The sequence below is a fragment of the Leucoraja erinacea genome, chromosome 7, assembly GCF_028641065.1.
Source record: "Leucoraja erinacea ecotype New England chromosome 7, Leri_hhj_1, whole genome shotgun sequence".
Taxonomy (NCBI): Eukaryota; Metazoa; Chordata; class Chondrichthyes; order Rajiformes; family Rajidae; genus Leucoraja; species Leucoraja erinaceus.
The window spans coordinates 33,789,067-33,813,380 of NC_073383.1; the positions used below are offsets into that span (position 1 = coordinate 33,789,067).

The following is a 24,314-nucleotide window of genomic DNA, read 5'->3' on the forward strand; positions in this document are numbered from 1 at the left end:
GAATAAGCAATAAATTAAAACAACATTGGCTGACAACAAAAGAGTGGGTGTGTGCAGGGCAAATTCATCCAATGAGAAAAGTATTGTAGGCAATGCAACATGGCATCTCAGGAGAGGCACGTGAGCAATGTAAGAGTGAAATCACCACATTTGGTGATGGGAAAATCACAATAGCATCTTTCTCTTGAACTATGAAGACTGAGGGCTACAATTTCTTGAGTAGAACACTTTGACTACTCAGACATTACCTCAGATCTCCAGCGGGCGGGGGGGAGGGGAGAGAAACATCTGCAGTATGATGAGGAAAATGATCTACAATTCCCATTCAGCCAACTGAGACCCAAATGCAAAATATCAAGTGTGTTTACCTTACTGTTCAATAATTCAAGGCAAAATACTGTGATGTCTATTTCTTTTCTATAGCCCGTGTTGAATTATTCCATAGATATTAGCAGAAAAGCAGAAGGTGGAATTCAATCTGGAAAAGCTTCAGGCCAATAAACAAATAAAAGGTATTCCCAATAAATGATATGATAAGGCAGTGCAGAGAAACAGAATGCATATCTACATTCTCTGAAGTTTGTTAGACTGGCAGACAAGGAGGAATATAAACAGCATGGTTCACTGGCCAAGATACAGAATTTAAGAGCAGGGAAATGTATAAAGTACGACCAGATGACAGATAAGCGCACCACCTATATTCAAATAATCACATTTAGGGCGGCACAGTGATGCAGCAGTATAGTTGCAGCTTTACAGTGCTTGAGACCCGGGTTCGATCCTGACTCCGGGTGCTGCCTGTATGGCGTTTGCACGTTCTTCCTGTGACTACGTGGGCTCTCTCCGAGTGCTCCAGTTTTCACCCACATTCCAAAGACATGCTGGTTTGCAGGTCAATTGGCTTCTGCAAATTGTTCCTGATATATAGGATAGAACTAGTGTACGGGTAGTTGCTGGTCAGTGCAGATTTAGTGGGCCAAAGGACCCGTTTCCACGCTGTATCTCTAAACTAAACACATTGTAGAAGGGATGGAATAGAACCAGTATAGATAAGAGCAGAATTAGGCCATTCGGCCCATCAAATCTACTCTGCCATTAAATCATGGCTGATCTATCTCTCCCTCTTAACCCCATTCTCATGCTTTCTCTCCGTAACCCCTGACACCCGTGTAAGATGGCGTGCAAGATGGAACTTAACAGGATTGAAAAAAGATTACAAAAAGTTATGAGTAAGTGTTTTTGTTGAAAGAAGGGAGATTTAATTGAAGCAATAACATTTTGATGAATTTAGACAACAAGGTATCAGTAATTTAGTAAACTATTCACTATTTCTGGACTAGAAACATGGTGTAATAATTTGGGGATACAAGTTTAAATTCCACAAAGGCATTTGAAAAATCTAATTGAAAATATATTTAGAATTAAAAAACAGCTCAATGTCTTTAATGTTGACCTGGTTATTATTGGTTATAGACATATCTCTCTCACTCTTCTATAGACAGACAGTGACAAAGATGACAAACCTGAGTTTCTGGAGGTTTTGCTGCAGTTCATGTCGAGTCTGTAACGCAGCTTCCAGTTCAATTGTGACTTCAGACAGGTCCGACTTCAGGTCTGACACTGTAGTTTGCTCAGTTTGCAAGTGTTGGCGAAGTTCAGCTGATCTGTCCTGCTCTGCTCTTAGGGAATTCTGCAGATCATTTGCTATAATCTGTTCTTGCTGAAGTTTGTATTCCAGCAACTCTACTACAGAGAACAGAACAAGCATACTCAGAAAATAGTTTTTCATGTGAAGTTTGTGCATAATTTTGAGACCTTCATACTAAATCTAATTATCACTTCTGCATCACATTTGCAATTGAGTTTTCTAGACAGTGGGGATTCTCCACAATTTTCCACAAATCCTGTTCGTGGACCATCAAGTCCTTGAATTTGCAGGTCAGTAATTGTGAAAACTTGGGTTGTCAGGATCCATCCTACAGCTGCAGATTATAACCCCAAATTGACAGAAAATGTGCTATCATAACCTAACCTAAAGTCTGTTATACTTTGATTTGTCAAATTACACAAAACAAACTCATGTATGTTCAGATTTTTTTTTAACTTTCATTCAAATACTGAAACTGCAAAAAGATATGGAGGTGTTCCTTAGTTAGTCCGGGAACAAATCCACACCGCCATACCTTGACTATGTAGGTTCACACAACCGACAATAAAGAGAATCCAGCTGAAACACAGCAGAAGATAGACACAAAAAGCTGGAGTAACTCAGCGGGACTGGCAGCATCTCTGGAGAGAAGGAATAGGGAAGAAGGGTCTCGACCCGAAACATCACCCATTCCTTCTCTCCATAGATGCTGCTTGTCCCGCTGAGTTACTCCAGCTTTTTGTTTCTAACTTTGGTTTAAACCAGCATCTGCATTTCCTAAAACACAGCAGATCTTGTCTTGGAAATAAACCCAGCAATAATAGCAGCAGTGTGAGGGCCGTGCCTCACAAGGGGCGGGTGACACTTCACTCACAACACAGCAGCTGGAGTGAAGCCTTGTCAACACTTTCACACATTAAGAATGAAATTCTAGTCACATGACAGAATTGCGCATTTTAAAATAGTTAAGGCTTCCTTTCACAGGAATAAATTTCTGCAGTCTCAATTTAAGAAATGAATGTGGGCCTCTATTATCCTCTATTTTCACAAACAGATAACAACTAAGATGTGCATCTACAAAGAAAATGAGAAATACATGGTTTTGTTATGTTGTTGCACTTTATTCTACATTTAACCTGCTATATCTGACAATGACAATGTTCTGTTTCTATCTAATTACATATCTCAACATGATAATATTCACCAAAAAAACGGAAATGTAAAATTCAATAGGCAAGGGAAGAAAACAATGCACCTGTCTGATAAAATGGCACTTAACCCAGTAATTTTCGCTTGTCTTGCAGAAAGTAATATATTTAATCCTTAATTTCTGCAAGACAAGTGAAAATTAAAATTAAAAGCGCCAGTTAAATTATCACTGTGACCAATTATGTAAAGTAGGGAGGAAGTAAAAGAGAGTTGATGCATGTGGTTTTAGCTACTCAGTTTAAGAACAAGGAAATAAAAGCAGTACTGGACCAGTACGTTTCTATTTTCCATACACTCTGAAGAGCTAATAAATATGATTCTTTACTCGACTGCTGGCCATAAAAGATTGAGTAACTTTAGTTTCTCGAATGTCAAACCACATGTAATACCTTGCCTACGAAGTGGCCTCTCCTGCTTCTTGGCCTGCTCCTCTGCACTGGTGAGTGTATCCTGCAGCTGCTGTAGTTTCTCCTGGTGCTGAAGGTGTGCAACACGGAGCTGTGAACGGAGGTCCTGCACCTCTGACAACAAGCTGCTTCTATCCACCGATAAAAGGTCTTCCAGGGCAGATTGTTGCTGCTTTTCCTACACATAGAGCGTTAAAGGACACAAAGATGGATACGAGTTAATTGCATTCATTGAATGCGAACGATCCTTCGCATACTCATTAAGAAAATAGCTATCATGTTCCTACAGTTGGCATGACATGCAAGATTTTTGTATGCTTGCACATCCCTGGAAAATGCCCATCTTCATAGATACTCAACATCGATGCATCCTTCTCAATATGCCTTCACAAAACAAATAGTCAAGAATGTTTTATTGTCATATATCCTGGATGGGACAATGAAATTCTTCTTTGTATGTATACCACTGCCACTGTATGTATCAGCTCATGCATTAAGAAATATTGTGTTCTGTTTTGATCACTCTGCTATGAGGATGTTGAAAAGAGTGCAGAAAATTTACAAGGATGTTGCCAGGACCTGAGGCCCTGAGCTAGAGCAAGAGGTTGGGCAGGCTGAGACTTTATTCCCTGGAGCGCAGGAGGCTGAGGGGTGATCTTACAGAGGTGTATAAGATCATACGGGGAATAGATAAGGTGAATCCACTGGGTCTTTTACCCAGAGTAAGCGAATCAAGAACTGCTGCATGACATTCTCAAGGGGGAAGGAGAGCAGCCAAAGGTTGTGTGCATATTGGTACAAATGACATGGAATGAGGGAGTTTGGCAAAAGGTTAAAAAGCAGGAACAGGGCAGTGATCTTCGGATTAAACCCAGTGCCATGTGCTAGTAAAGATAGGAACAGGAAGATAGGATAGATGAATCCCAGGCTGTGGAGTTGATGCAGAGGACAGCAATTCAGATGTTTGGACCATTGGGACCCCTTTTGGAGTAGATGTGATCCCTACAAGAGGGACAAGCTTGCATCTGAACTGGAGGAGAACAAATATCATGGCAGGCAGGTTGCCAGTGCTACTTGGGTAGGTTTAAACTAGATTGTCTGGGGAGGTGGAGGGGGGGGGGGGGAATCCAATGTAGGACTGAGGCAGGTGAGAGGCGAGAGGCTAGTAGTAGTTGGTATGAAAGGAGATGAGATAAACCAGTGGACAGGATAGGCAGGTGCATGGCAGAGAGGGAGGAAGGATTGTTGGACTGGATTGCATTTATTTTAATGCAAGAGGCCTGCCAGGTAAGGTGGATGGATGAACACAGGGCGTGGATTTGTACCTGCAACTGGGACGATGTAGCTATTACAAAAACCTGGATAAGTGAGGGACAGGACTGGCAGCTTAAGGTTCCAGGATACTGGTGTTACAGAGGAGATAGAGGTGGGGGGGGAAGGGGGTTGCGTTGCTTTATATACTATGCTTTATATACTATGTACAGCAGTAGTCCGAGATGACATTACTAATAGTACCTCCAATGAGGCTATATGGGTGGAGGTGAGAAATAAAAAGAGCATCAAACCATGTCGGGAGTGTACTATAGTCAATGGTCACCATTAGTCAATGAGAATTAGAAAAACAAAGATGGCAGGAAATTGTAGGCAGCTGCAAGACTTAAAAGGTTATCAAGGTAAGGGATTTTAATGTTCTCAAAATATACCGTGACTGCCAAGGTGTCAAGAACTTAGAAAGGGTGAAATTGATCAAATGTTTTCAGGAAAGTGGCCTCATGCAATATGTGGAGAACCCTACAAGGGAGAGGGCAAAGCTTAATTTCCTCTAAGGAAATTGGAAAGGTCAAGTGACTGAAGTGTCCATGGCAGAGCCTTTAGGGACTTGTGACCGCTGGTTCTATTTGCTTTAAAATAGTTATGGATAAAGGTGCAGTGGGCTCACAAGTTAAAATTCTAAATTGGGGCAAGGCCAACATTGATGGTATTAGACAGAAACTCGTTCACGTTCGTGGGGGTAGGTTGTTTGCAGGCAAAGGAATGTGTGGAAAGTGACATGCATTTAAAATTGTGATGACAAGTGTTCAGGGCATGCATGTTCTGGTTAGAGGGAAGGGCAATACAGGTGGGAATAAGGAAACAATTGAGGCTTTGCTCTGGAAAACGGCGGCATGAGACAGGTATAGGCGGCAGGGATCAAGTGTATCGCTGGCGGAGTTTTGGGAATGAAGGAGCATACTTAAGAAGGAAATCTGGAGGGCAAAAAGGGGGCAGGAGATGACTCTGGTAGATAATATTAAGTAATATCCTAAGAGATTTTACGTACATTAAGTGAGGATAACTAGAAGAAAAAATGGCTCTTCAGAAACCAAAGCTGTCATCTTTGTGTCGAGCCACACAGATGGCAAGGTCCTCAATGAGTATTTCACCTCTGTTTGAACCGTAGAGCAAGACATGAAGACTGAGGAACTTGGGACAGCTAATAGAGATGTCTCGAGGACTGTCTGTAAAACAGTCAAGGAGGTGCTGGATGTCCTAAGGTGTATGAAGGTAGATAAATCTCCTGGGCCTGATCAGATATGTCCAAGAACACAGTGGGAAGAGAATCATCATTCGACGTGAATGAGGTGCCGGAAGACTGGAGGCCCATTAACTTGTAGTTTGCTACCTATCAAAAGTTATGAAATGGTTTTATGCTATCTGTTTGATCCTCACCTCATTGGATTCTGCATCATCCAGGTCAGTGTGTAACAGGTTGGGAGGGCTTCATTACTATAGGAAACTTTGACTTTTGAACCTTTCCATTGTTGTTCTACCCACTCTTCCACAATGTCCTTTTTATGATTTTTCATTGTACTCATCTCTCATTTTTCCTACTGTACCCTAGTTTCTTTTACGATTTATGATCAACAGGATGCAATAAAAGCCCACACATGTTCTGTGACATCATAATGACAAAGTGACAGGATAGGACTGCTTCAACTTTCTGCCTCAACTGGGCTTCATTTTTGAAAGTGACTGAAATGTTTAAAAACCTTGGAAGGATTAATTTAATCTGTCGCTACTTTAGACATTGCCGTTTATCATATCTTAATTATCAGCCATTATTAAAGCTAATTGAAGATGAAACCATATCCAAGGAAGTGAGTGAATTTATTTGAATAGAAATTCCCAATTTTCAATGAATCTATGATTAAAGAAGCAGAAAACCTGGACGAATACCCTTATGTTTCCAAGCCTCTTTCATGTTAAAATCAATGTAGTTCATTAATAGTTCCAGGTGTATTTCTGTGCTGAACTACCCCCCCCCCCCCCCCCCCCCACCCCCCCCCCCCCCCCCCCCCCCCCTCAACCAGGTTCCTAAATATTATGAGCTGTATTAGCAGTGGATTTATAGAGAAGGACTGCCTCAATTTACTGCAATGAACAGCAGTCTCAATCGTTTTACTTTACAGGTGTCCAGTCTTGGGCAGTGGCAACCAATCACTCGTTATCGCAGATTACAGTATATACAAGGAACTGAAAAACTATTGTTCAACAGCCATCTTAGACTTCATTACGGTGAATTGTATATAAAGCAGGACAGTTAGAATTACTTTAAGTTTCAGCATCATTTCAATTTTCAATCCATTGGCTGAACTGAAGTCATGTGTTAACGCTTGACACACGGGGAGAAGCAGGGCGGCTGAGGGTGGGGGCGTGGGTAGAGTGCGTGGAGACGGGGGTGCGCGGGGAGACGCACCGGGCGCCGAGAGAGAGTGTGGGTGTGCAGAAAGGCAGGGCGAATGGGGAGACATGGGGGTGATCGGGGAGGAATGGGGAGACGTGGGGGGGGGGGGGGTGCACGGGGAGGCAAACAGGGAGAAGTGGGGAGGGGGGGCAAACAGGGAGACGGGGGAAGGTAGGTAGGGGGAACAGGGGGACGGGGAGAACAGGGAGACGGGGAGAACAGGGAGACGGGGGGGGAACAGGGAGATGGCGGGGGCGGCCTAGGAGAATTTGAGGGGGACGGAGAGCTCTAATATGACTTCTTAATCACCTGCTCTTTCAGTAATTGCAGAAGCTGTTGAGGCAAAGAGCAGTCCTCTCCAGTGGGCGGGTTCTGTACATACGATCGTAATTCAGCCAATAACGTTCTTTGCTCTTGATTGAGGACAGCCTGCACAGACAGAAGTAACTCCTTTCGCCAATCAATTCTACTTGCAGAATCCTGTCAATGATAAAATGGATGGAAAAAGTAGTCAAGGCTTTTGAAAAGTAGATAATGAATGTAACCACCGTTTGATGGTTTGAATAAAGGTTACAATAATGATTTAAAAACAGAAAATCACGATTATATCCAACACATCAGGGAGTATCAATGGAAAGAAACAATGATCATTTATTTTAGTCTGAAGAAGCGTCTTGCCCTGAAATGTCACCTATTCCCCTTCACCAGAGATGCCACTGAGCAAGAGAAATTTACAAGATGGGAAGCAATGAACTCATGCAATGTTTTTGAACCTATCTTTTATTGAAATACATGCCTTCTGATGAAGTTTAGAAAGTAAATTAAATGTAACAGTAATGGTAGGTTAACCTATGATGAGTGCTTGTCGGCACTGGCCCTGTACACACTGGAGTTTAGAAGAATGAGGGGGGACCTCATTGAAACATACAGAATAGTGAAAGGCTTGGATTAAATGGATGTGGAGAGGATGCTTCCACTAGTGGGAGATGTCATAGCTTCATAATTAAAGGACATTCTTTTAGGAAGGAGATAAAAACATAGAAAATAGGTGCAGGAGTAGGCCATTCGGCCCTTCGAGCCTGCACCGCCATTCAATATGATCATGGCTGATTATCCAACTCAGTATCCCGTACCTGCCTTCTCTCCATACCCCCTGATCCCTTTAGCCACAAGGGCCACATCTAACTCCCTCTTAAATATAGCCAATGAACTAGCCTCAACTACCTTCTGCGGGAGAGAATTCCAGAGATTCACCACTCTCCGTGTGAAAAAAGTTTTCCTCATCTCGGTCCTAAAAGATTTCCCCCTTATCCTTAAACTGTGACCCCTTGTTCTGGAGATGAAGAGAAATGTATATCGTCAGAGGGTGGTGAATCTGTGGCATTCTTCGTTGCAGAAGGTTATGGAGACCAAGTCAGTGGATATTTTTAAGGCAGAGATAGAAAGATTCTTGATTAGTACAGGTGTCAGAGGTTGTGGGGAGAAGGCAGGCGAATGGAGTTTGAAGGTCGAGATAGATCATCCATGATTGAAAGGTGGAGTAGACTTGATGGGCCGAACGGCCTAATTCTACTCCTATCACTTATGACGTGACAAATTCACATTAGAGAAAAGTTATATTTTAAGCGAGGTCAATCCAGCACAAGATCCAATAAAGAACACTGATGTGCCAAAGACTGCTCTCTTCTATCTGTTCAAACTTAATTGTGGTAAGCTGCGAAAGTTTATCACACTATTTCTGGTGATCTGCCACTAACATCACAGTCATTACAAAAGTTATCAGGCTGATGACAAAAACTAATGAACTAATACTAATACTACTATTATTACATATCTCTAACTTACTTGGTTTATAATAGTTAACTGATTATTGAATAGCCTTGAGGAAATTAAAATGGCAACATTCAAACACAGAAATGACAGACAATTGCATCAAAGAAAAGAAAGCTCCTGCAATGGACCATGCAAAATTGTTGAACACAAATCAAGCATTTTTAACTTTTAAAAGTGGCATCTTTCTCTGAATAAAGTCCTCTGCTTGAAAAGATGATACCAGTTAACTTCACCATATTTCAGTTGTGGTGTGTTTTCTAAGTGATGGGAGAAAGGGCAAAGTATTCCCATGCCTTGGACCAAGTTGGACTTTGGTACAATTTGTCACAATAGCTGGATAGACTTACCTCATCAAACTTGTTCAGTGCCTTAGAAAGCAAGTCTTTCAATAGCTGAATTGTGTCAAGCAGTCCCACTTTCTCTTGTTGCCATTCATCCACTGTATTACTGGAACCAGACACACGCTTAGATCCACGGCAGTGGGAAGGCCTTTCTGTTAGTGCGAGCACATGACACCCTTCCTCATGTACTTGGTTTAGCAATGCCTGTTGGGGAAGAAGTTGCGCAGACTTCAATCTCAACAATAGAAAGAATGTTGGAAGCAGCTTAAATTAACCATTTAACATCAGATCCTAAAATTAAATGGTATGATTGGAAAGAAGTGTAGAGATTAGTTTAGTGATAACCCTCCACAAGGTAGTCGCAACATATTTTTTACTTGGTATCACCCTCATTGGAGATAATCCAATATTAGCATTTCTAATTGAATTTTGTTTGGACAAGAAAAGTAAAAATGTTTGGCATAAAATCAGCAAGTTGTATTAAGCACACATTGTTTCAGCAGATTACTGACCATTTACCTGGAGGATCAATGCAACTGAAAGTCTAATACCAGTATGACCACAATTTATCCATGTCTATTCCATTTACCTGCATTATGTCTGGATCCTCCTATGCTTTGCCATGGAGGGGGGGGGGGGGGGGGGGTACAGGGTACAGGGAGACGAGGGATGGAACATCTGATTCCATCACCTCCTCTGGCAGTGTGTTCCAGATACCAACCACTCTCTGTGTAAACATCAACTTTTCCCTCGGATCCCATTTGAAACTCCTTTCTCTTACATCTTTCATCTTACATCTATGCCCACTTGGTTTTGATACTCTCACCATGGGAAACATATTTAGACTTATTTTTGCCTTTCAAAATCTTGTATCCTTTTATTAGGTTAGCTTTCAACCTTATTCACTCCTTGGAAAATAAGACCAGCCTATTTGATCTCTCCCCATAACTAAAGGTCACCAATCCAGGCAACATCCCAATGAATTTCCACTGCATTAACTCGAGTGCAATCACATTTTCCCTGGTGAGCTGACTAGAACTACTCCCAATAAGTGTGGTGTAGCCAATGTATTTTGAAGTTGCAGCAGAACTCTTATAAGACACACCCTAACTTTTGAAGGCAGCATGCCATATGTCTTCTTCATCACACTATAGACCTGTATTTCAGGGAACAATGGATTTGAATCCCTGGGCCTTGCTCGTTATCAACATTCCTCAGTCCCACAATCAACTGTATATGTTCCATCCCTATTCCCAAACAGCAGCACTTTGCACATGACAGGATTACATTTAATCTGCCAATGCTCTACCCAACTTTCGCATGGATCTATATCTTGCTGTAGTTTTAAACAACCTTCCTCATTATCCACACACCACCAATTTTTGATGTAATTCACTAACATTAATCTTGCCTTCTCCATTGATAATATATAACAAACATCAGTCCCAGCATCAATTGCCTTAGTACACCACTAGTCAAAGACTTCCAATTAGAAAACATTTGTCCACCAATAGCGTAGAAAAATAGTCCCACAACAATGTTAGTAATGCACTTCAAAAGGCCCGATGACATGGCAGCCAAATGCAACCTGGAATTTATGACAAAACCTAGGGCACTGATAAGTGGTGATGAATGCAAACCAACCTTTTATTATGGCAGGCTGTTGAAAAAGATTTAAATCAAATAGCATAGAAACAGGCCCTTTGGCCCAACTCGCTCATGCCAACCAAGATGCCCAATCTAACTTATCCCACCTGCCTGTGCTTGGCCCATATCCCCCTAAACCTTTCCTATCCATGTACTAGTCAAGATGTCTTGTGCTTCTTGTGACACGATGCTTCACAAACAAAAGCCAAGAAATTATCATAAACCAGATCTCCAGCTAGGCTCCAGCTGTAACATTGGTTCTAGGATTGGCAAGTCCATTTCAAGAATGATAAAAAACGATGTGAAGTTGAAATGATTTCCAATGAAGGATTAACAAATGAGGGACTTCAGTTACCAATGAAATGAGAAGGAAAAAAATGATAAAATAAGAAATCTTAAAAAGTGGAAAATAGGTCAGCAAATAGAGGGCGAAATTAGGCAAAAGCCCCTGAAGAGAGATTGGAAGATTTTTTATTTATCTACCCATAGAACTGGCCAGGGTCCCAGTTCCAGTTCTCCCTTTAAACTTGCTTGCTCTTTTGAAACTTATCTGGTTATATTTCTTGCATTCGCTTGAAATTTATTGGGCTTACAAAACTGTTATTGTATTATGTTCATAAGATTGTATAAATGCTTCTCAAATGTTATTGTACGTTTGTTTCTTTCTGCAGCAGAGGAAATGGAGGGAAGACCTGGTAGAGGCGTATTAAATGATAAAGAGGCAAAGATAGTGGATAGTGAAGAACTTTGTTCCCTCATAGCAGAGGAATCTGATACAAAAGGTCATGGGTCTAAGGTGAAGATCAAGAGGTCTATGGAGGATCTCAAGAAAAATATATTGTTAGAAGTGGTAGTAGTTGGAATGCACTGCGTAAAAATGGATGGAGTATTGATAAAGTTACATCTGGTAGTCTCGAAAATCTGCTATCCTGGCACCAAAGCCACATGTGTGCCAGATAAAGTATTTTCAAGCTCCACATCCTTCTGCACTTTGAATATAATATGGAAATTATATAAGGATTACTTTCAATTTAAATTCAATTTAAGCAGTATCTATCTTTAAGGAGATCATATAGATGCTTCTCGATGTCTCTCTGGTTCTACCATCACCCCAAACAGTGCATTCCAGAATGTAACTACCTCTAAAGGGTCTGTCTCACTTGGCGATTTTTTCGGCGACTGCCGGCGTCATATCAGTGTCACCAAAAGATTTTGAACATTTCAAAATCCAGCGGCGACAAAAAAATGTTGCGACACTTGAAAAAATACGGCACATCATACGTCATCACACCGCGTCACGCCGCAAATTTTTCAGTGACCTGATATGTCAGTCAATGATGCCGGCCGTCGCCGAAAAAATTGCCAAGTGGGACAGGCCCTTAACTGAATATATTTTTCTTGGAATTCCCTCTAAACCTTTTAATCTTCACCTTAAGCCTTTGCCCTTTAATATCAGATACCTCTGCTATGAGGCTAAAAAGTTCCTCACAATCCACTCTATCTTTGCCTCTTGTAATTTTGTACCCCTCCACCAAGTCTCCCCTCATTTACATCTGCTGCAAAAATAAACAGAGTGCAGGCAACATCCTGGTGAACCTGCACCAGTGCAACCATGCCTTTCTAACAGCGTGGTGGCTAAAACGGAACTTAATCCCCCAACCATGGCCTAACTAAAGTTTTATAAAGTTGTATCATGATTGCCCTGCACTTATATTCTATGCCCCAATTAATGGCCAGCCATCCTCTGTCTGCTATAAAGTCAACTAGCCAATTTGCCTTGTATCCCAAGGGCTCAAAAATGTTAGAGCTGCCTTCCATGCAAGATTTTCACAATGGCAATATTGAAGTCCACGCAAACTGCTTAGCAGTCCCTCACTGTCCCTATCAAAATTATGAAGTAAAGTTAAAAGCTTACCTGTAGCTGTGGAGAAGGCACTTCGTCAGCAGACAAGTTATGCGTTGTTGCATGACTACCCACATCTATTAATGCAATTCCACGACTCTGCAGATATTCCACAAAACTATTGTCCAGACGTTCTGTGGTATCAAGCTCCTGATTTAGTTTTGCTCCAAGATCCAAACTTGTACCTGTGGAAGGAAAATTAATCAATATCTTTTCCAAGCCATTCTTCCATTAACAGTCAAACCTTTATCAATTTCTTCATGCACCCAAGTTTGTGAAAGGATGTTTTACTATTAAAAAGAGATAGATTGACTGCATACTAAGAGCATACTACCACACTAAAAGCTAAAACTGCCACCATCATGATGCATGTATTGCTAGGTTCCTCTGTTCTACAACACTTTCAAGTGCTCTGCCTTCCACTGTGAAAGTCCTATCCAGGTTTGACTTCCCCAATCCAACACCTTGCACTTATCTGAATTAAACTCAATTTGCTATTCCTTGGCTCATCTACCCAGCTTATCAAGATCACACTATAGTTCTTACTAACCTCATTCACTGTCTACGATACCACATATTTTAGTATAATCTGCAAGTTTACTGCCCATGCCTTAAACCTTCTGACCCAAATTGTTAAGGAAGATGACAACTAATACTGGGCCCTGCACTGACATGATATACATCATGAATCACAGTAATCCAGGCCTAAGTTTGAGACTGAACAAGTTCAAAATCAACATCCTCAACTTAAATAAAGGCAATTACAAAGGTATGAAGCAAAAGTTGGCTAGAATGGACAGGGGGAAAAAAGGGAAAAAAGGCAAAAATAAAATTTTGTAGATGTGAAATGGTAAATATTTAAGCAGCTATTTTATAATGCCCCATCAGAAAATAAACTGATGGGGCATTAAGAGATGAACTATGAGTTTAACAAAAGAGATCAATTAAATATCAAATCAAAATCTAGAGCATACAAAGTGGTAAAAGACGGAGGTTTTCCTGGAACCAGAAAGAAGAGCATAACATGTTAATAAAGAAAGAGGAAAATTAATTAATAGAATATTGGAAAGTAATACCAAAACAATCTGACAGAGTGTTTTGAAGAAGTAACCAAGGAGGTTAATGAGGGCAGATTCGTAGTCTATAGACACTTCAACAAGACCTCCAACAAGGTTCTGTTTGCTAGGCTGTTCTGGAAGGTTAGATCAAATAGAATCCAGGGAGAACAAGAGGGTGGGTGAGGAAGGTTGTTTGTACACTAAAATAGGTGGTATTGTAGACAGTGAAGATGATTATCAAGAAATACAGCGGGATCTTGATCGGCTGGGCAAATGGGCAAGGAATGGCAAATAGAATGTGAAGCATTGTATTTTGGGAAGACAAACCAGGGCAGGACCTTCAGAGTGAACGGTTGAGGCCTGGGAAGAGTTAAAGAGTAGACGGGTCAAGAAGTACATGTTTATTAGTTTAGTTTTTTGTTTACAGATATATCATGGAAACTGGCCCATCAGGTAGGATCTACCACGGGTGCTGTATGGAGTTTGCACATTCTCCCTGCGACCACATGGCTTTTCACCAGGTGCTCCGGTTTCCTTCCACATTCCAAAGACATGTAGGTTTGTAGGGTTAATTGGCATCTGTAAATTGTCCCAAGCGTGGAGGATAGAACTAGTGTTCATGTAATCGCTGGGTGGCGAGGACATGGTGGATGGAAGGGCCTGTTTTCACATTGTATCTCTAAATGAAACGGGGGTTTTCTTCCGGGTGTTCCGGATTCCTCCCACATGGTCACAGGGAGAACATGCAAACTCCACACAGACTGTACGCGAGGTCAGAATAGTTCGACAAAAGCAGTGCACAGGTTATATAGGGTGGTGAAGAAGGTTTTTGGTGCGATGGTCTTCACCAATCAGGAAAGGGAGTACAAAAGTTGGGAAGTTATGTTCCAGTTGTACATGACATTTTTCAGCAAGACGTCCGTCAGTACCCTCTATACCAGAAAATCCATGGACACTTGATGATTTGGACACAGAACTGACTTACTCATAGAAGACAGTTGTGGTGGAAACGTGTTATTCAGGCTGGAGGTCTGTAACAAGTGGAGTGCTGGGAACTGTTGTTTGTGATGTATATAAACAACTTGGATGTAAACGTAGATGGGTTGGTTAGTAACTTTCCAGAGGACATCAAAATTACTGTGGTTACAGAAAAGAAGTGTGGTCAAATTATACAGCAGGATATAGATCAGCTACAGAAACGGGCAGAGAAATGATAAATGGAGATTAAACCAAGCAAATGTGAAATGTCACACTTGAGGTTGAATGCAAAGGTAAAATATACAGTAAATGGCAGGATAAACAGAGGAATCTCAGGGTCAAAGTCCCTAGTTTTCTGAAATTTGCAACGTCGATAAGAGTGGTAAAGAAATTAAAGAGACAAATAAAATCATATGGCATTTTTATAGGACTTTGGTTAGACCGCATTTAGAGTATTGTGTGCAGTTCTGGTCAAACCATTGCTGGAAGGATATGGAGGGTTTGGAGAGGTGTAGAAGAGGTTTACTGGATTGCAACCTGGATCAGAGGATATCAGCGATAAGGAGAGGTTGGACATAATTGGATTGTTTTCACTGGATGTCTGAAGCTGAGGAGAGACCTGATAGATGTATATATAATTATGAGAAGCATAGGTGGGTAGAAAGTCAGAACCTTTTCCCCAGCGTAAAAATCTCAGAGACTATAAGGCATTGTTTTAAGGTGAGGCAAAGTTTGAAGGAGATATGCAAGCCAGGGATGGTGGTGAAGGCAGATATGATACTGGCATTTAGTGGCTTTTGGATAGCCACATGGATATGCAGGGAATAGAGGCATACGAATCTCTGCAGGCAGAGGAGATTGGTTTAACTTGGCAACATGTTTGGCAGGAGAATAGTGGGATCGAAGGACCTGTTGATGTGGTGTATTGTTCCATGTTAAGTATTGTGGGAGCATCCGTCTTTCCACATTCTAATACTCGGGGAAAACGTCACCCTCAGATCCCATGTAAACTTCCTACCTTGTATCCTCTTCCTTAGAAGTCCATGCCAATGGAAATAGATTCTATTTATTCTCCTCACAATTTTGTGTACCTCTGTCAGTCATTCCTCAATCTTCTGCCAATGCTCCTCCCTATTACAAAATCAACTATGGGTCCACTCTGGCGGCATTCTCTGGATTGACAGACTTTAACCTTTGAGCAGGACAGAGTTTCATATATCCATGCTTGCGGATCACATGAAAATAGGTGGCAGGACATGAGGCAATGTGGATATTTGTCTCTGGAACAAAATATAGGAATGACAGAATGGGCAAAAACCTGGCCATCAGAGTTTGTGTGGTCACACACTTTGATGAGAGGAATATAAAGGCAGCCTTTTATCCAAATGGAGAAAGGTTGAGGAGGAGCGAAGTAATGAGCAATCTAAGTGTTATTGAATATGAAACACAAGTTAGCAGACAGGCAATGCAAGTTGGAAGGCAATATACATATTAATGCTCATGGCAAGTGAGGTGGAGTTTAGATATAGAGAAAGATTGTTGCAAACATACAGCATGTTGGTAAGGCCATATCTGTGGTATTGTTCAGTGTTATTCCTCTCAAAGAAAGATGTACTAGTATTGGAGACCAATAAAGAGTTTCACTTGGCCAATTCCAATGGTGAGTTTTGTCCTCTCATAAAGAGCAATTTAGATCTGCATCTAAAAAAACGGACAGCACAGTGGCATAGCTAATGGAGCTGCTACCTCACAACACCAGAGAGCTGGCTTTAACTATGCCCCAAGTGCTGTTTGTGCAGTTTGGAATGATTTTTTTGTTTGCGCTGCTCTTTTTGACGTACTTACAGCTGCCACAACCATCACTTATCCAGTCAGGAATTGAAACTGTTGAAGCCTTATCTTCCTGCAAAGCTGTCAGTGTCAATTCAAGTTGTGCATCATGTTGTGCCTGTGGAGGGAAACACAAACCGTAAACATCCCTGGAATTGTATCAATCTGGTATTCTATTCACCCTAATCATATTGGCAACAGTTTCTGACATATTAGCGGAGGAACTTAGCAAAAAAGAAAGACCTACCAACCCAAAACGATAGACATTTTATTTATTCATTCACTTTTATGTCAACGTTACCATATACCGTCCATCCCCAACTGCTCCAGAACTGGGAAGGGAATTACCTCTTGTTAACTCACAAGAAAAATATTTTATGCCACCATCGTAAATGCATTTCATTCCACCTGACCTACCACATGTTTCCATCATTTTCTATTTTTATTTCAGACTTACAAGATTCTGCAGTTATTTTTATTTCTGTTCATCATGTTTGAACTGGTTTAAACAGATGCTGCAATCTAAAATAACAACAGAAAACACTCAGCAGGTTTGTGGAGAGAAAACAGGATCAATATTTCAGATATATAATGGAGACACAAGGAATTGCAGATGTTCAAGTCTTGAGCAAAACACAAAATGCTGGAGGAACTCAGTGGGTCAGGCAGCAACTGTGGAGGGAAATGGACAGACTATGTTTCAGGTCAGTACCATTCTTCGATGTGGTGGGAAAGAAACAGGAAAAGACACGTGTGGATATGGCAAAGCCTAGCAAAGGTTAGGTGGATACAGGTGATGGATTTTTTTGTGGCAGATGGAATAAGTGGCATAAGCCAGAGGCAAAAATGAGACAAAAGGATGTCAGGTAAAGAGGGATGAGAAGAAGTGAAATTGGAGGGATGGGATCTGGTGGAAGGGGATAAAGGTGAAATAAGTGACAGGGATGTGGAAAGAGCATACGGGGGGGGGGGGGGGGGGGGGGGGGGGGGGGGGGGGGGGGGGGGGGGGGGGGGGGGGGGGGGGGGAGGGGGGGGGGGGGGGGGGGGGGGGGAAAGAAGTGAATAGTGAATGGGGAAAACTGTGTGCACACTATGTGTGTTAGAGGGGGAAGGAGGGGAAAAGGAATAGTAGGGAGTCAGGAAACCTGAAACTGGAAAATTCAATGTTTATACCGATGGGTGGTAAGTTGGTGTCAGGTTGCATCTGCACTGAGGATTACACTTGGGAGCGCTGCTCCTTGGTGTAGCTCCTTTCCAACAGTGTTAAGGAACTGGGGTAGTAGCTGGACCATCTCAGCATCATCCGGGATACTTTGGATGTCATAGATGGGGTTACAGTGAGGTGGTCATGCCTAGGTTATGGCAGAAAGTAGACAGGAAGCCATCAGGAGAGGGGGAAGACAGAGAATACATGAGACCACTGGAAATATTCTCCCAAAACAGGTATGCCGCTTTGGTTACTGTTGGGCAGGGTATCGGTCAGGGGAGAGCATTCTTCTGAAGAAATGGCAGGCATGTTGGTGCAGTGTGTTTCCTGCAGGATGTGGGAAGTCAGGGACACTGTTGATGCTTCTGGAAACTAAACCTGCAGAAATTGTGTCCAGGTGCAGCTCCTGAATGAACGTGTTGGGGAACTGGAGAAGCAGCTGGATGACCTCAGGGCCATCCGGGAAAATTAGAGTTTCGTGGACAGGACCTACAGTGAGGTTGTCAGGCAAAGGACACAGAAAGAGCGAAGGTGGATGACTGGGAGAAAGGGGAGTAACCATGGAGTGCAGGAGACCCTAGTGGCAAATGAAAACAGGTGCACCCTTTTGGGAGTTGTCGGGGCAGATGACGTTTCCAGTCCAAACGGTGGACAGGTCGGTGGCTCCAATCCTAGCGATGTGACTCGACCAGCGAGACCGATATTGGGCAGAGCCATAGTGGTGGGTGACTCCATTGTCCGAGGTGCGGACTGGAGATTCTGTGGCGGCAGGCGAGACTCGAAGATGGGATGTTGCCTCCCTGGTGCCAGGGTTCAGGATGTCATGAACCAACTTCAGAACATCCTTGAGAGAGAAGGTGAAGAGCAGGAAGTAGTTGTGCACATGGGCACAAACGACGTCGGGAAGAAGAGGAAGGAGGTTCTGTAACGTGAGTTTAGAGAGTTAAGCAGAAGACTGAAAAGCAGGACTTCTAAGTTGGTTATCTCTGGATTGGTCCCAGTACCTTGTGCTAGTGAGGGCAGGAACAGGGAGATAGAGGATCTGAATGGGTGGCTGGGGGGCTGGAGCAGGGATTTAGATTTATAGACCACTGGGATCTCTTCTGGGGTAGGGGTGACCTGTACAAAAGGGACGGGTTACACCTTAACTGGAGGGGGATCAACGTTCTGGCAGGCAGGTTTGCTAGTGCTACACATGTGGGTGTAAACCAAATAGTGGGGGGGAGGGATTGACAAATTGGGAGTATAAAGATGGAGTTAAAGTGGAAATGAGTACAGGAAAAGTTACAAAAGACTCACCAGTTAATGGGAAGGAAAGTTCGAGAAGGGATAAGAGAGTAAGGTCAGAGCCAATAGTGCCCAATGTAAGAGGGGAGGTGAATACCGGTTAAATTGTTGTATATGAATGTGCAAAGTATAAGAAATAATGTAGATAAGCTTGAGGCTCAGTTACAAATTGGCAAGTATGATGTTGTGGGAATTACAGAGACATGGCTGCAAGAGGACCAGGGCTGGGAACTGAATATTCAAGGGTATACGTCCTATCGAAAAGACAGACAGGAGGGCAGAGGAGGTGGGGTAGCTCTGTTGGAAAGGAATGAAATTCAGTCCCTTGCAAGGGGTGACATTAAAACAGGAGATGTGGAGTCAGTATGAATAGAACTGAGGAATTGTAAGGGTAAAAAGACACTAATGGTAGCCTGGATATAGTGTGCAGGTTGAATCAAGAGTTAAAATTGGTCGCAAAATGTCATAAAGGTAATGCTACGGTTGTTATTTCAACATGCAGGTAGATTGGGAAAATCAGGTTGGTGCTGGACCCCAAGAAAGGGAGTTTGTGGAGTTCCTCCGTCATGGATTCTTAAAGCATCTTGTACTGGAGCCTACCAGGGAGAAGGCAATTAGTGTTGTGTAATGAACCGGATTTGATAGGGAACTCGAGGTAAAGGAGCCATTAGGAGGTAGCGACCATAATATGATCAATTTTAATCTACAATTTGAGAGGGAGATTGGAAAATCGGAAGTATCAGTATTACAGTTGAACAAAGGGAGCCATGGGGGAGGAGCTGGCCAAAGTTGAAAGATACCCTGGCAGGGATGACAGTGGAACAACAATGGCAGGTATTTCTGGGAATGATACAGAAGGTGCAGGATCAGTTCATTCCAAAGAGGAAGAAAGATTCCAAGGGGAGTAAGGGGTGACCGTGGCTGATGAAGGAAGTCAAGGACAGTATAAAAATAAAAGAGTAGAAGTTTAACATAGCAAGGATGAGCGGGTGGCCAGAGGATTGGGAAGCTTTTAAAGAGCAACAAAAGGTAACTAAAAAGGGAATGCGGGGAGAAAAGATGAGGTACGAAGGTAAGCTAGCTAAGAATATAAAGGAGGATAGTAAAAGCTTCTTTAAGTATGTGAAGAGGAAAAAAATAGTTAAGACCAAAGTTGGACCCTTGAAGACTGAAAAAGGTGAATTTATTATGGGGAACAAGGATAAGTTGAACAGATACTTTGGATCCATCTTCACTAAGGAAGTCACAAACAATCTCCCTGCTATACTAGTTGCCAGAGGATCTAGGGTGATGGAGGAACTGAAGGAAATTCACATTTGGTAGGAAATGATGTTGGGTAGACTGATGGCTGATAAATCCCCAGGGCCTGATGCTCTACATCCCAGGGTACTTAAGGAAGTGGCTCTAGAAATCGTGGCCGCATTGGTGATAATTTTCCAATGTTCTATAGATGCAGGATCAGTTCCTGTGGATTGGAAGATAGCTAATGTTATCCCACTTTTTAAGAAAGGCAGGAGAGAGATAACAGGAAATTATAAACCAGTTAACCTGACCTCGTTGGTGGGGATGATGCTGGAGTCAATTATACAAGATGAAAAGCAGCACATTTGGATCGCAGTAACAGGATCGGTCCGAGTCAGCATGGATTTACGATGGGGAAATCATGTTTGACTAATCTTCTGGAATTTTTTGAGGATGTAACTAGTAAAATGGACAATGGAGAGCCAGTGGATGTAGTGTACCTGGACTTTCAGAAAGCATTTGATAAGGTCCCACAAAGGAGATTAGTGGGCAAAATTAGAGTACATGGTATTGGGGGTAGGGTACTGACATGGATAGAAAATTGGTTTGCAGACAGGAAACAAAGAGTAGGGATTAACGGGTCCCTTTCAGAATGGCAGGAAGTGACTAGTGGGGTACCGTATATTTACAATATGCATTAATGATTTCGATGAAGGGATTAAAAGTAACATTAGCAAATTTGCAGATGACACGAAGCCGGGTGGCCGTGTGAACTGTGAGGAGGGTGTTATGTGGATGCAGGGTGACTTGGACAGGTTGGGTGAGTGAGCAGATGCATGCATGGCAGATGCAGTTTAATATGGATAAATGTGAGGTTATCCACTTTGGTGGCAAAACAGGAAGGCAGATTATTATCTAAATGGTGTCAAGTTGGGAAGAGGGGATGAACAATGAGATCTGGGGGTCCTTCTGCAGTTGTACAGGGCCCTAGTGAGACCACAACTGCAGTATGGTGTGCAGTTTTGGTCTCCAAATTTGAGGAAGGACATTCTTGCTATTGAGGGAGTGCAGCGTAGGTTCACGAGGTTAATTCCCAGGATGGCGGGACAGTCATATGTTGATAGAATGGAGCAGCTGGGCTACTATATTCTGCAATTTAGAAGGATGAGAGGGTATCTTATTTAAACACAAAAGATTATTCAGGGTTTGGACATGCTAGACGCAGGAAACATGTTCCCGATGTTGGGTTGGAATCCAGAACCAGGGGCCACGGTTTAAGAATAAGGGGAAAGCCATTTAGAACGGAGATGAGGAAAACCTTTTTCACACAGAGGGTTGTGAATCTGTGGAATTCTCTGCCTCAGAAGGCAGTGGAGGTCAATTCTCTGAATGCTTTCAGAGAGAGTTGGATAGAGCTCTTAAAGATAGCAGAGTCAGGGGATACGGGGAAAAGGCAGGAACAGGGTACTGAGTGTGGGTGATCAGTCATGATCACAGTGAATGGCGGTGCTGGTTCGAAGGGCCAAATGGCCTACTCCTGCACCTATTCTCCATTGTCTATTAGCAGCAGCAATCAGGTCTGTAGCATCGAACCGGGCTCTGAGGCAAAGTGGGGCAGGGTGTTGACAGGCAGAGCTATAGTGATATGAAGCTCGTTAGAAAGAAGGGCTGGCAGGAGATTCTGTGATAGCAAATATGACTGCAAAATGGTGTGTTTTCTCCTTGGTTCCTGAGTTCATATCTCAGAGCTGCTGCAGAACATTCTCAAGGGGGAGGGTGAGCAGTCGGATGTCATTGTGCACGTTGGCACAAATGATACAGGTGTGATAAGGGATGCTTCCTGTGGAATGATTACAGGGAGCTAGGCAAAAGATTAAAAAGCAGGATCTAAGGAAGTAGACTCCAGATTGCTCCGTGCCACATACTGTTGAAGATAAAAACAGGAATTTATGACAGGTGAATTTGTGGCTGACGATTTAATGTAAGGGGCAGGAATTCAGATTTAAGGACTATTGCAATCTGGAGCTAGAGCAGAGCTGTATAAGAGGGATGAGTTGCACCTGAGCTGGGACAAACCAATATCCTGATGGACAGTTTCCTAGTGTTACTCAGGAGGGTTAAAACTAGATTGGCAAGGGGACAGGATCCAATGCCGAGTGAAGCAGGTGAGAGGCTAGAAGGTGGTAAGAAAGGTGATGAAAGCAAGTTCAGTGGACAGGATAGGCAGGAGCATGGCAGGACTGTTAGTTTCAGATGCATTGATTTCAGTGCAAGAGGCCTTTTGATAAAATGTAACTATTGTGCTGAGAATGTATGACACTAGTTATATAATGCTATGATTGATTCAATCACACACACATAATAAAAGTACAACATTAAAACCGTTTGATGCCCACCTTCTCTGCATTAGAATATTCAGAGAGTGAATGTGGATAATCAGATGGGGATGGAGAAGGCCGATGCCGTCTGTCTTTTGCAGAGGAAATGCTCCGATCCTCTCTATCTGTGTCTTTTTCAAGTTCCGATGATCTGCTATGTATCACCTCTATTTCTGCACTGTGAACACCGCTGATCTCAGAAATTCTGGAGTTGTGCAGGCCATTCATCCATTCCAGACTTTCCTCAAACTTCCTCATCAGCTCTGGAGAACTCAGCATGCTCCCACTCATTGTGTGGCTGTAGGCAAGTGGTCGATGTCCACCTCGACTAAGAGCCTGAGAATCTTCATTGTAAATTGATGGGGTGGTCTGTGGCCTATCAGTCTCCGCATTGGATTGCTGCTGCAACTCAAGTCCCTGCCTCTGACATTTCTCAGTCAAGTCCTCCACTTCTTTTGTCCGATTCGCCAGTTCCTCCTCTTGCTGTAATAAGGCTTCCTGCAGTTGGTTCACCTGAATTTTAAGATTGCGGGAATGGATCTCTAAGTCAGCAATGGTGTGTTCTTTTACCTATAAAAATGAAAATCAACAAATTAAAAAATAAATTAGTAGGAGAATATGCATTTGCTTGCCTATATTAAGTACTTGACCGACTCTTATAGCAAATTGTAACATTTCCATGCTGCAAATATGATCGACAGACATGGTTGCCATCAAATGTTCTGCAACTGACAAAAGTGAGCCAGCAACTGGCTTGTTAAACATAACTCACCAAAAACAATGTGAAGGGGGGGAATAAACTTTAATTCTTATCCCCTACCTGGTCACACATTTTGTTAAGGAGTAAGCTCCGCAGCGCTGTGGCCGGTGGGGCCGCAGCGGCGCGGTTGTAGCTCCGACCCCGGCAACTCTACCCCTGGCTGCGATGCCGGACGCCCCAGCTCCGGAATGTCGGGGGGGGGGTCGCAGCGTGGGATAAGTGTTGTGCCTTTTGAGGGTAATCGCGGATTGAAGCTTTGGCAGGGGTAAAAGCGAGACGCGTGGCAATGTTGGAAGGAGCGCTAGAGTTTAGTTTGCCCGCTCCCCGCTGGTTTAGACTCCCGACATTCTCGGAGCTGGGACGTGGCGCGCGGGCCGCGCTGGAACAGCCCCTTCAGCTCCAACCGGCGCCGCCCGCTGACGGACCTCGCCGAGGTTGGGAAGGTAGGGGACTAAGAATTAAAGTTTCCCCCTTCACCCCTCACCACCACCCATTCGCACGAGATTCTCCCGGTCCCATGATATGCTCCATTTTCTCATCCTAAAAAATCTCTCTGAAATCCGAAAATGTCCACTAGGGGAACTTTACAGAGGCCAATTAATGACAGTGCTGCAAGCTGGTAAAACCAAAAACAATGCCTCACACAGCGAGTGTTGTGTTTTGTAAGTGAAGCTTTGGAGCGGCATAGAGTTTAGAAAGTGAGATAAGCCCACTGAGACCTCGCCGAACATCAAACTAGTAGGGGAACTTTACAGAGGCCAATTAATGACAGTGCTGCAGCTGGTAAAACCACTGCCTCACAGCGAGTGTGTAGGGAGCGGCATAGAAAGTGAGATAACATAGAACTAGTATGAATGGATGA

At 42.9% G+C, this 24,314-nt stretch overlaps 1 protein-coding gene across 4 annotated transcripts in view; it reads right to left on the reverse strand.

Moving 5' to 3' along the window:
• pcnt (pericentrin) overlaps positions 1-24,314 on the reverse strand; it is a 171,847-nt gene that overhangs the window by 19,657 nt on the left and 127,876 nt on the right. For all 4 annotated transcript variants that reach the window (XM_055638192.1, XM_055638193.1, XM_055638191.1 and 1 more), the window contains 7 exons: positions 22,711-23,262; positions 16,594-16,696; positions 12,725-12,897; positions 9,169-9,366; positions 7,298-7,468; positions 3,247-3,442; positions 1,524-1,746 (listed from right to left, as the gene is read on the reverse strand). In XM_055638192.1, the coding sequence (XP_055494167.1) occupies positions 1,524-1,746; positions 3,247-3,442; positions 7,298-7,468; positions 9,169-9,366; positions 12,725-12,897; positions 16,594-16,696; positions 22,711-23,262 (1,616 nt within the window). The remainder of the gene's footprint in view (positions 1-1,523; positions 1,747-3,246; positions 3,443-7,297; positions 7,469-9,168; positions 9,367-12,724; positions 12,898-16,593; positions 16,697-22,710; positions 23,263-24,314) is intronic.